Source organism: Xyrauchen texanus, chromosome 42 (genome assembly GCF_025860055.1).
Source record: "Xyrauchen texanus isolate HMW12.3.18 chromosome 42, RBS_HiC_50CHRs, whole genome shotgun sequence".
Taxonomy (NCBI): domain Eukaryota; kingdom Metazoa; phylum Chordata; class Actinopteri; order Cypriniformes; family Catostomidae; genus Xyrauchen; species Xyrauchen texanus.
In genome coordinates, this window is record NC_068317.1 from 2,396,973 (window position 1) to 2,410,416 (window position 13,444).

The window sequence follows — 13,444 nt, forward strand, 5'->3', positions numbered from 1 at the left end:
CAGATGTGTATGCCTATCTTTCTTCTGTAGAACACAAATTAAGGTTTTTAGAAGAGTATTTCAGCTCTTTAGGTCCTCACAATGCAAGTGAATGGTGACCAAAACTTTGAAGCTCTTAAAGCACATAAAGTCAGCTGTGGCAGGGCTGATCAAGCCCAAGAGGGTTAAAGGCGACTGGAGGCAGCAGTTCGAGAGAGAGAGAGAGAGAGAGAGAGAGAGAGAGTGTGTGTGTTATGGGCAGCTGCCCTACATGTGTGTATGTTTGTGTCTTTTTGTTTAAGTTAACCATTAATATTATTTATGTTATTAATATTATTCATTAATATTATTTATGCTTTCACTGAACTTTTTTACATCAGCATAAAAGTATCCAGTGGTTAAATCCATATGTTCAGAAGTGATATGATTGGTGTGGGTGAGAAACAGAATAAAATTGAAGTACTTTTTACTATCAATCCCCACTTTCACTTCCACATTCTTTTGTTTTTATCGATTCAGTTTCTTTGTTCATATCGCCCCCTACTTGCCTGGGCTGAGAATTCATAATAAAAAGGGCATTTCATCTTTAGTATACATGTGTATGTTTGTGCATGTATGCATGTGCGTGTTTATGCTGGTGTGAACATTTGCCTTTCTGAGTGTGTGAATGTTGTATTTCCATTTTGACTATTTGTTTTATTTATATTCTTTTATAAATCAGTACAGAAGGCAGCGCTGAATAAAAAGCAATTGTCCCTGTTGAGGTTGTGTGAACATGGCTTCAGTCTTTCCAGATCTGTGAGTTAATTTGACAGCTCATGGGGTGTTGTGGAGTCTCCTCTGTAAGACAGGTACCCTAGGGCGAGCCAGCTGGATTGTGGATGCTTACAGATTTGGCTGTAGTTTCCTGCTGGGTGTTATCTGTCTCCGTGCTCTGCCGCTGCATGGCTAGTTTTTTTTTTTATTCTGTCCTACTGACATCATGTGGATGAGCAGTTTGTGCCTGGCAGGGTTTGTCTTTCCAGGTCTGCCATCAAACTCAGCCAGCGAGCTCCTAATCTGGCATGGCAGTGCTCGCGACACGCGGCACCCCTGGGCGGGTACATCCCGCGCGGGCAACTGCGGGCCACGCAAACTTCCACAAGCGTCAGAGGAGATCCGCACTCCTGAGTAGACTCGGAGGAGAGAGGTGGTGGGGGAGGAATTCTCAGCCAGGGGACTTGTTCTAATCGCACACGGAGAATATCCCCAAATCCACCGCGGGCCTGTCACTTCCATAGGTTCAGGCATCTCTCCGCATGTTCTCTGAGTCCACAGTTTGACTCGGACACCAACGCAGCTCCGCGGGGGGAGTGACAGCGACGAGCCTGCACTTACAAAGGCATGTTCCCTGGCCCTCAGATCTGCCGTGAACATTAATAGTGAAAGACACAATGATTCCACCCAAAGAGCTTTACAGTTTAGCATTGCCAGATGGCCCTGGCAGGATTTCCAGAAAAGCACATGATGATAAGTGCATATGTTGATTCTCAGACTTCACTAGGGGTCCCACAGACTCCATCGAGCCCCGAGAGAATGTGCAGACAAACTCCAACTAACACCGGCCATGACGGGCTGTTTTCTATGACTCTCTCTACTGGACTCTCAGGGGGTAAAACGGTACCAGGATTAGTGACCTGCTCTTTTGCCCACGGTTGGATCTGACTGACGGAGAGCGAGAGAGAGATACATGCAGAGGGAGACTGAGACAGGTTTGCAAGCTCTTGCCAGGGCTGCGGGTCATGAGTGATGCGTCATGAGTGATGCCCACCTGTTCAACGCCATCCTCGGCCTGCCGATTCCCTGCAGCTGCCTCTGCGGTGTGGGATCAAGACCCTAGAAAGAGAACCAACAGAAAAGACAGTGAGAATGTGAGAAAGCCATTCACCACAAAATCATGATACCCACCGGTTAATGTGAGCTTCATGGGTAGAGATGGCGAGCAGTGGAAATATGTGTGTGCTGGAGCCCCGGTGGGTATGTTTTGTAAAGCGTGTCTCAGACCTCCCACTATATACTGTGTTCACTGACCGCTCCAGGAGTTCATCTACAGTCAAGACCCTACAGAAGACCTGGGTGATTATATTTATACTAAATACATTCAAGAAGGTCAATCATGGTCGGCTGCAGGATTTAATCTGAGGGTACGCACAGAAATCTGCATATTGTCCCGGGAGATTATTTATTTTATTTTTACTAAAAACAACACCAAAGTGTTCAATTCTGGTGACTTTGAGATAAGCATTTGTTTTATTTTCTCGAGTATGAGTAGCATTCATATAACTAGAAGCTAAATCATTTTTCATATTAATATGAAATGTCATCTGTAACAGACATGAATACTCAGAGACCAGCAATATAAACTTCTCCTCCATTGTTGTTCAGTCATTGTAAAAGTAAGATGTGACGGTTGGTCGGTGTTGAATTTGTCCCGCCCCTCCTCCTCTGTGTTTGGACGGCTGGGTAAAAAGTGATCGTGACGAGCGCTGCGTTTTACCCAAAGTTGAAAATTTTTCAACTCTTGGCAACGAGAACAAATGAATAGACATTAAGCGCATCGTCACCTGCTGGCTTTTTAAATTTGTGGTGCTGCCATTGCAAACAATTGAACAAATACGCTGGCCTCAGGAAAAAACACCATTCAGACAGACACGTTTTCGTGCTAAAAAAGCAAAACACACCACAATGCAGGTGTCTCGAGATGTGTTTTTATCAGTTGAAGAAGAACTTTTTAACTTGATGCAACGTCTAAAAATGCAGCACTCCCATGAAACATGATGCAGTTTTCAAAAGACATCCATCTAGTGAATGTTTACATGGAATACAACTGAAAAACAGCACGAGCGAACACAAAAACAAGTTTTGAACAGCTGCGCACATGACATTACACGAACAGTTCACATGACACAGCACTAGCTGAAGTTTCTCAATGTTGCCTCTCATAAAGACAGCCTTTTGTTTCAGTTGATTGTTGATAAGTTTCCACTGTATCCAGCGCTGTTTGTTCTCTGTATTCATAAATATCCGATACTGTTTGAGGAACCGCTCCAAATGATTCAGAGAGTGCCGAACGAATTGTACTGAATCATGAATCGATTAAGATTTTTCAAGTCCGTTTGGCCAATTCACTGAAAAGTAAGGACTCAAAAGAATTATTTATTTGCAAATAGGGCATTGCTGTTCTTTTAAACAGCCAATAGAAAAACCGGACACATTTCATGATTGATGAAATATTCTGAGAGTAAATATTTCTTTGGTAAGTCGGAGCACTCATGGTACACACAGTGCATAGGGCTGTACAGCTGCAGGCCGATCACATAATTTGATCCTTTTTTAAGTATTTCATTAAATTGATATTGGTAGGCCTACAATATATATGTAGACCACAAAACATATTTGCTGTACATTCATAAACATGCTTTTGCAGGAAAACAATGGCTTTTGATGCAATACACAATCCATATGTTATCAGTTGTTTATATTTTTTAACCCATTCAAGTTCCTGCTTTCAAGACTATCACACGTCATTCCAACAGAGCCTATTTCACGTTTGATAAAACACTCTTTTATTACTGACCAAAAAGAGTGACATGAAGCTGAAAGGAAATGCATTAAATGTTTTTAATATCATTTTTTTTCTTCTTCTTTTTAATATAAAAACTTGATTTTCATTCATTTTCATCAAGAATTATAGATGGGCACATTTTTTTTTCTCTTCTATTTTTCTTGGGAGCATTGCCAAAAAATAAAACAATTTAAAATAAACTGAAAATCACTCAATACTGTTATTTTATACATTCTGTATAAGAAATAATTAAAGACATATTCCTAAAGTTTGGCAATTTTAAAGTCCCCAGCGTGAGTTATGGTATTTATAATATTTAATTTCAATGGATTACAATTTGAATAGACTTGATAATAAGAAAAAAGTATATTTGTTATATTACACATTGCTTTTAAATAACTGAAATAATTAAAATGATTCATTCCTCATGTCCACAGAGCTGCATCTTAAACATATTTTACAAAAACCTTTAATAATAAATAAGCCAAATAATAATAATAATATTAAAATCCATGTAATTCAGTTTTTAGTGTTGCGTTCTCTCAATAGCATTGATAATGTGTGATTTTAACACTGATAGTGGAGTCTTTTTGTGTTACACTTGATTTGTCATGATACTGTGACTTAAAATTGAAGATATTAATAATGCCACTCTTTTGAGATGAAATCAGCCATTCAGTGACATTTATTTGAAGTTATCTGTGTAACACTTGTTTTATTCCTGTTTCCCTTTATTTTGTGATGTTAGTGGTCAAGCAGAACATGTCCCGATTTTATGGAAAGATATAGTAAAAATGTATTTTATTTAAAAATGTTAATATATTTATATTAACAGAATTAAAAGCATTACTTGGATATCTTTCAAATACTGTTTAGTGGCTAATTTTACCCAGTGAATGTTCACTGCTCTGTCTCTGGCCACCAAACCCAATGGACATCCAAATTTGTTAAGTCATTTAGATTTACCTGATTTATAAAATAGCTGTCCCTTTAATGATGAAACATAAAGGTTCAGTACCTACACTCTAAGAAGAAAAGGTTCCATATGAAACCTAAAAGGGTTCTCTCGCTCGCTTCATATTTGGAACCCTGAAATAAATATAAATAGAATTCTAAATAGAACCATTGTTTTGAAGTTAAATGTCCCCTCTGACTTTCACTTCTCATGGCTCTGATGATGTTGATGACCAGAAGTTCAGAAGAGCTCTCTGAATTAGATGAAGGTCTTTGCTAAAACCCATGTGAAATGAATATGGCATCGTGAAATGAATATGGCATCTTCAAATAAAAATCCATAATTATCATATTTTTTTTAAATTACAACAAAACAGGGGGCCTGGGTATCTCAGCGAGTACTGACGCTGACTATCACCCCTGAAGATGTGAGTTTGAATCCAGGGCATGCTGAGTGACTCCAGTCAGGTCTCCAAAGCATCCAAATTGGCACGGTTGCTAGGGAGGGTAGAGTCACATGGGGTAACCTCCTCGTGGTGGTGATTAGTGGTTCTCGCTCTCAATGGGGCGTGTGGTGAGTTGTGTGTGGATCGTGGAGAGTAGCATGAATCTCCACATGCTGTGAGTCTCTGCGGTGTCATGTATAACGAGTCACATGATAAGATGCGCGGATTGACTGTCTCAGAAGCGGAGGCAACTGAGACTTATCCTCCACCACCCGGATTGAGGCGAGTAACCGCGCCACCACGAGGACCTACTAAGTAGTGGGATCAGGGCATTCCAAGTTGGGAGAAAAGGGTAAAAGATAAAAAAAAAAACATCTATTCAAAATATTACAATAAATCTACAAACACCAAATACTCAGAAGTTGAGAAATTGAAATATTTCCATCACTTCCTCTCTTTGACATTCTGTTGAATAGAGCTCGATTAATCTCTTAATATCAGTGCAGTCCACTTAATTCAGTGTTTGGCTGTGATGTAGGCTACTCCTGGAAAATTGTTTCGTTTTTTCCCATATTTTCTAATTGCAAAGAAAAGTAACTTATAACATAACCTGTATTCAGGATAACTTGTCAAAGCACAAAAGAGATTTTATTGATTCAAGTGTGAAATGACTTCCCCCTGGTGGAGAATATCGCAGGCCTGGACGAAACAGTTTTGTCGACGTTTCTTCTTTGTGCTTGCTGAAATAAATGGATACGTTATAAATTACAAGGATTTTGGTCGAAATTAATAAAAATAACTTAAAAGTAATCAACAAATGAATGTATTTATCTCACTTACCACAGTAACGTTGCCCTCTCAGGCTTTCGGCTCAACCGACTTTCCGTGACCGTTAAATTTGAAATAGAATGCTCGCGCAACGTGTGGCTTAAATGAGCCTTTGCGCTATGCAGACAGGAAGGGAAAAGCTGAAGCTGTTTACTATTTATAATGAACACAATTTTATGCATCTGTTGTTGAATTATGATGTTTCAGTATAAAATGAAATTCCAAAAGTAGTGTAGTGTTTAAAATTATTTATAAATAAAACTTTTAATAATGTAAATGATACATACACATAGATACACACATTAAGCAATTATCAGCCTAAATAACCCTTTTATGCAAAATGTTTATAGAACCTATAAACTATAAATATAGAGTTCTATATAGAATCCTGAAGAACCTTTTTTTCTAAATGTTCAAAAGTATAGTTCAAGTAAAGTTTTTAAGCCGTACAATTGACCCACATGCTCAAGACACATCAGAGCTGTCATGAGAACGCAGGTTCAGATCTGGCCTGTGTCTTATCATGATCCCATTAAATAACATTACAGTTGAAGAATCATATTTCCTGACTTTCCCTAATGTCAACGTAACATTATAATCAAGATTTCAGCCTAATAGCAGCTTACACTGTCCTTAGAGACACAGTCTTACATTACTTGTGTTAGTGGTCAGTTATGAAATATGAATAAATGCAGTGAATTTTCAAAGGCTGTGATTTTCTGATCGGTCCACACAAAGTAGCAGTATCTGCCAGTTCTTTGTTTGGATTTATTTTAGCATGCTGATGTACAATTGAACAAACACAGAAACAATGTTAGTACAGAAGATCAATGCCTGTGTTGTGATCCAGCAGAGGGTTACAGCTTTAATAACATCGGTCTACAGCGTTTTGGTTTTGTGAAAGGAGCACATGAATAGTGTTTGGAAATGAATTTCAGTATTACTATTATTTGTACACTTACAGTATTGAAGTCTAAACATTAAGAATCTAATATCAATCTCAACAAAACATGAGGGTTAATAACCAAGTGGACAGAGTGTAATATTGTAAATGAAGAGCTCATCCAGTAAACGTGCACTGGTCAGCATTAGCTCCACTATAGATGATGATGCTGAGAGACCGATTCCCATTTCAACAATAACAGTCGTGTCTGGAGAGCTCTCTTACACTCAACTAAATATATTTAGAAGTGAGCAGGGAATCTCTCTGCAACTACTCTTTTTTTACTCCTAAATCAGATTGGTTTATTTCAGAAATACAATATTAATACACAATATATGAGTACAATACTGTGGTATGTTGAATAAGAAGTTTGAAATCTAAATCAGGCCATTGACTTAATTCTGCAAATATTTGACTGCCTTTTTAATATTTATTATAATCGTGTGTTGCAGTTTTTAACTATAATTTAAAGGTATATAAATAGCACGTATGTAAATGCATTGAAATAGGGACAAAACAGTAAGGAATGTATTGAGAGTATATTGAACATCAGTGTAATTAGGGACTGAAAAAACACAACAACTGCAAACTGCATTTCTTTCATTTTACAGAATTCACGTGTATGAATGTGTATACTGCACATTATAATATCTGTAATGTGTATTATCATGTAGAATTCAATCTTCATAAATACTTGAAGGTGTTTCTACACTCATCTGTGTGGTTCATTATTCGGAATAAGAAATACATCCAGCTGTATCAAATGAATGTTTCATAGGTGAATAAAAAACTTCACAGACCTATTCAAATGTATTTAATATTGGATTGTTTATTGATTTTAATCACTCAGTTATATATTCCTCATGACAGCAATAGTTCTCAGGTCATTAATACATCAGCCCAGAAAATAGGAACATGGCTGAGAATATATGATGCAGAGATGACGTGGAAATGATCTAAAGTAATACTTTGTCTCCATCTAGTGCTTATGAAACTTGATTTTGTTGTTCAAAAAGGAAAAATAAAGTATAGATGTTTGAAACAGTCATATTTATCAATTGGCTTGTGTTTAAAGCAGATGAAATATTGCACGGGGTTGATTCAGTCACATGTTTAAATAGTTTTCCTGTTCCACTAGCATGTAAAACAATTGTTAGCATTCTAGTTTTGACTTCATAGCTTCTGCAGATCTCAGAGTACTGTAGCTAGAGTACACATGACATCTGGTGTGCAGCATCGGCCTTCACTGCAGAATGATCCCATTTAACAGGAGAAATGGTCAAATCTCGCTGACAGTGTCAGACAGACAGAACAGCTGCTAAAGGTCACAAAACTACAGTATCTAAAACTATAACACATTAACATCAGCACCTGTGTGAAATATACCTTGTGACTGTGAGCTTAACAGAGATGCGATTTATGGCAAAGCTTCCACATTGCATAAGGAACATAAATCCTGGAGCGATTGAAGAAAATACAATATTCTGATGAGTTATCTTTTTGTTTGATAATTCCATTCTCTGTTACTGCCCAAAAAAGAAAACCAAACAGATGTCACTGCAGACCGGCTTCCCGCCATCTGATGTGTCTGGGTTCTGCCAGTGTGTGCTAATGAAAGTACCAACAAAAGCTAAAGTAAAGTTGGGACCCTCAGTGTGTCAGCAGTATGGGCATATTATAGTTAATGTGTGTAAGGAATAATGTACAGTTAGTATAGGACCTTGAAGTGGTTTATTTTGAGATAATGACAAGCTGATTGTAAACTATCCGCATATTGCACAGCTTGATGACTACCAACCAGATGAATAAGTAAATAGAGATCAAATCTTACTTTGCATTGAAAAGTGTAATTATGTGAGAAAAAAGAAATCATGGAGTCTCTAGGAACAGCTGTATTCCTCACCCGATTAGCATCAGATTTCTATTTTTTCTACTAGTCTTTTTTATCATCCTGCTTATTACAAGAAGCCAAATAGATAAATAAATGGACATGGAACATTGATTTCAGTTGGAATTAATTCATTAGCTTACTTGTAGTCTACTTAAAGGGGTAGCTCACACAACAATGAAAATTGCTTCCCAGAAATGTGTGACTTTCTTTCTTCTGCAGAACACAAATGAAGATTTTTAGAAGAATATTTCAGCTCTGTAGGTCCATACAATGCAAGTGAATGGTGATCAAAATGTTGACACTCCAAAATCCACATAAGGGCAGCATACAATGTCCTGCTCACTCATGCGTCACTTCAGAGTGCCGTCTCTTCGCTGCTGCAATACATCGGAACACTTTCCCCTATGTTGTTGAAACTTGATAAATGTATATTTTCATAATAAAACCTAATAATTCAAGATGCACAGTTAAAGTATGTGACAATTATGGTTTATTTAAACTGCAAAGGTGAAGCATGAGTTAAAACTGTTGTGTCAGATGCGAAGGGGAGGTGAATGTATGCGTGCATCAGGTGCTTCTCATGTGTTTCCTCGCTCAAGCATCCTCTGTAAGCTTCCTTTGTCCTCAAGGAAACGAGGAAGCACAATTTAGGAAATGAGAAGCACCCATAGTCTTGCCCGTGAAGACATTGTCCTCCAGAACTTTTATTTTGAAGTTCTAAGACTTTTATTTTGATATTAGTTGTGAGAATTTTATTTGATATTTGTGTTGAGACTTTTATTTTGATATTTGTGTGAGACTTTTATTTTGATATTTGTGTTGAGACTTTTATTTTGAATTTCTTTACTGTTATTGTTCGCACATGGCTTGTTTTGTATGTACAACACAAAACTACTGTCTGTCATATTCGCATTATTGATTTACATTCATTAGTCAGTAGGAGTTTTAAAATTTAAGATAAATAAATATTCATACGCGTAATAACCATTATCGTGTAAGGCTGTCAGTTCTCAGATAAAGGAATATCTTGTGATGATGGAGAAGATTATTAAAAGTGAGTTAAAGTTTTACACATTAAACAATTGTCCAGGAAGACAATGATTCGTTAAAAAACGTTTACAAAATTCGTATGACGATATTAGTGTCATGACATAGTGTGCTTCTACCCAGACCTTTTGTGCAGCAAGTGTTGGCTGTTTTTCCATCATAAAGTAACAGTATTTGTTCTTTTACAGATGTCAGCGATATTAAGTCCAGACTGACTGATCACAGGCCAGTCCTGCAGGGAGAAATCAGATACTTCCTCAAGGAGTTTGAGGTAGATTTGATTTTATTTTTAAAACATTTTATTTTCACACTCACTGTGAGTAAAATGTTAGAATAAAGTGTATTGTACATGTGTGTTTAAGGGCAACATATTCTTTAATGTGTGGGTACATTGATGTAACACAGTAAGCAGTTATATGATGCAAGAAGTTACACTATAAATGAGAAGCGTGCTTTCAGAGAGTGCCGTCTGCTTGAAAACCTCAAGATGATATCCTACACTGATGATCATGATCTGCTGCAGTGCACTGTTTGCATGAGAAACTGTGTAACATGCTCACAGGTGCTGAATTCATATTTTTAGATCATATTGGGAAAAGGACAGTGAAAATATAAGTTTATTTTATAAATATCACCATAATAATTATTTAGAACTTGATGTACTTTTGTGGCTAGTCAGTGCCTTGATAATGTTGCTTATGTAGATGAATGTTGATGTCTGCTCGTCTATTTGCAGTTGAAGCAGTGAAGCATGTGGCTCAGAGAATCCAGCAGAGAGAGCTAGAATCTGAACAGATTCTTGTCTGGTATATGGTGTTATAGCAGACTGCATACAGAACACCATACGCTGCCTATTTTTTTTTTAACAATAGTATATGAAGCACTATATAGTATTTATTTATATGTGCAAGAATATACATTTTAACCAGTAGTATGTACATTTTGGGGATCTTATTATATTGTATGTTTCATTTAGAAAGTTGTGTCCAATTATCTCAAAATGAAATAGTTATTTTGCATTGTTAGTGGTGTTTGCTTTAGCAAGGTGCCCCTATTACTATTGCTCTGACTAGGGATTTTCCTATTTCTTTTTCTTCTGTACAAATTTCACCACCTAGCTGCGTACTGCATTACATATGAGAAGTATGATAGTATGCTAATCCATACATAGCCTGGGTATGTATGCAGTACTCAAGGCTTAATGGCAGATAAACATATGACATATTTGCATCATATGAATTGCTTGTAGAAAACTGATGGTTGAGTAAGTGAATGAGATGATGTGTGTGTGTGTGTGTGTGTGTGTGTGAGAGAGAGAGAGAGAGAGAGGAGAGGAGAAGGCAGGACTGGGAGGACTTTCAGAAGGAGCAGTGTGCTCTGAAGGAGGAGGTGGTTGAAGAACACGCTAAAGCTGTCAGCATGCTCAGAAGGACGAAATGAAGAAAGACCTTCAGAAGCTTCTGAATATAAACCTGACTGTGTGTGCTTTTATGTGTAGGTGTGAGTGTTATGAATGTGTTTTACTACTGATTCATAAATGCATTTTTTTTGGCTATTTTCTGATGACATTAAAGGAACAGTTCACCCCAAAATACAAATTTTGTCATTATTATATCAGTCCCCATTTCTAGCACATGCTGCAACAAAGTCTCTTTTGAGGCAAGTCAGTCCCATCTTTGGAACGCTCCCAGGCAGCTGTTTTCTATGGATACAAGTGCCTTCAAAGTACAGTTCCTATCAACTTGAATGGGGAAAGACTGAAATCTCCAAAACTGTTCTTCAAGATTATGATCAAAGAGCATATTTAAAATCGGTAGTAACATTTGACAACATTGGTACAAAAAAATGGTGCTTCTTTAGCTGAGATTATTCTAAAAAACATTATTTTCAGGCAAGTCCAGCTAATGCGCATGGGCGTTCTCAAGTTGACTGACAGGCGATGTCTGTATCTAAAAGGTGATTAGATCTTTTAACTGTAAGGCGGGACTTCCTTTTATACATCCGTTGACCATTCCAAATTTCCTCATTCATTTTAATACCATAGCCACTGTATTTAAACCCAATGAAATCGTGCAAGTTATCGGATGGCTCTGGGATATCCTGTCACCAGAGCTCTCACACACACAAATCGAGCAGAGTGCATCACTTGCGCAAGTGTCCACATTCATTCCAATGGGCTTGCTAGGTGGATTCTTATTGGAATGAACTGAAAACTCTCGCTTTGTGCTCACCAGGCACCAGTGGACACGTACTGTGATAATGCTAAACCACACTTGTGCACATCCATGTCTCAATTGAGAAGCATACTTAGTGTTTATAAAGCAGGATGAATATCATAAAATTAGAATATCAAAATAATAATGCAGGAAAAACCCTGTTCAGTCATCTCACAACTAATTTGACTGCAATTTCATCCAAAGTAAATGGACTTGTACCAGTAAGCAATCACCTAGTAACCAAATAGCAATATGCAAACAGCCACTCAGAATACCTTAGCAACTGAAAACCATTGGCCTGGCTACCACATAGCAACACCCTGGCATTGTGGTGGGGAGAATTGCATGAGCAGGCACCACTCATATTTTCTTCAAAAAATGTTGAGGGATAAAGTGGCTCAATTTACATTTCTTAATTCACATTTTAGGCCTTTTGTGCACAATTTATTCATGCCAGGTGAATTTATTCAACCATATTTTCAGATTCTTCACCCCATCCCTCCTGTAATAATTGTTGGCCGTTACTTACAAACAGCAATAAAAGACAGTTATGTTTTTGTCAGTTATCAGATGTTTGTCTTGAGTTTCATTATGAGAATATACTTCAAATCACCTTAGTACAGTGTCTGCCCAATATTTCAGCTAAGAGGTACAAGAAAGGAACAAAGTACAAGACTGTGTACCTAACGTCTTTAATGAGGGACTGAACTACAATCCCATGAAGTATTGCAAATAAAGTAATTGAATTAAAAACAATAGAAAAATCTAAAACTCTTGGTTTAAAGTTGTTGGTTATACACACATAAACATATATTAAGTTTCTTTTTTGCCAAATATTCAGATTCGTATAAATAAGTAGTTTAACTTGAATGCATCATTCACAGTGTGTCATGGGAGTGGGTGGTCGCTGTGCTCTTTTAGTGCACTTTGTTTGCCGCTCGGCAGTGGCGTAGCCACGGGTGGGCTCGAACCCACCCAAAGTCCCAGACCCACCCGGAATATTAGAGATAATTTTTTGTCTTCAAATATACATTTATAAAATAGTTAAAAAAATTCACACATTCTGCTTTCTGAAGGTGTGAAAGAACTGTTTGAATGCGCTGCATTTGAGAAAAACAAATGTAGAGAAAATGTTGCCCATCCATTTTTATTGAGGCTCACCCAAACGTAATTCCCTGGCTATGCCTTTGCCACTCGGTGATCATTTCTCTGCAGAATTATGGTCTTCTCTGAATTCTATTAAAGCAAATTTTTAATAGAATAATAAATAACATGGACTGGTGGCTTCAACTGGAAAATATACCACCTCAGAGCTCGCAATAGATCTGCCTTTAAAAAAATATGTTTTCATAAATCAATTCGCCTATGGAGAAAATGTATGGGATTTCCACTGCCAGAACCAGACTGTTACTCTATTATGTTTATTTTGATGCAGTAAAAACTACCATGTTTGCAGAAAACAATACTGTGAGTTATAAGTGAAATAAATGTATTTAGAGCAGATAAAACAGATGAACTTGTGTTTAAATACATCAG

At 37.3% G+C, this 13,444-nt stretch overlaps 1 protein-coding gene across 1 annotated transcript; it reads left to right on the forward strand.

The window, feature by feature from the left end:
* The first annotated feature begins 9,502 nt into the window (after positions 1-9,502).
* LOC127634793 (biogenesis of lysosome-related organelles complex 1 subunit 5-like) lies at positions 9,503-11,274 on the forward strand. Its single transcript, XM_052114474.1, has 4 exons — positions 9,503-9,699; positions 9,881-10,012; positions 10,429-10,498; positions 10,979-11,274. The coding sequence occupies exons 1-4, from the start codon at positions 9,678-9,680 to the stop codon at positions 11,130-11,132; spliced, it is 378 nt and encodes a 125-aa protein (XP_051970434.1). The 5' UTR covers positions 9,503-9,677; the 3' UTR covers positions 11,133-11,274.
* The last annotated feature ends 2,170 nt before the right edge of the window (positions 11,275-13,444 follow it).

What these genes read in the sequence shown, in the direction of transcription:
- LOC127634793 (XM_052114474.1), top strand. Translation starts at nt 9,678, where the DNA reads ATGATGGAGAAGATTATTAAAA. An exon ending in GATGGAGAAGATTATTAAAA is followed by an intron (nt 9,700 to 9,880) that starts GTGAGTTAAAGT and finishes GTTCTTTTACAG; the next exon opens with ATGTCAGCGATATTAAGTCC. An exon ending in TCTGAACAGATTCTTGTCTG is followed by an intron (nt 10,499 to 10,978) that starts GTATATGGTGTT and finishes GAGATGATGTGT; the next exon opens with GTGTGTGTGTGTGTGTGTGT.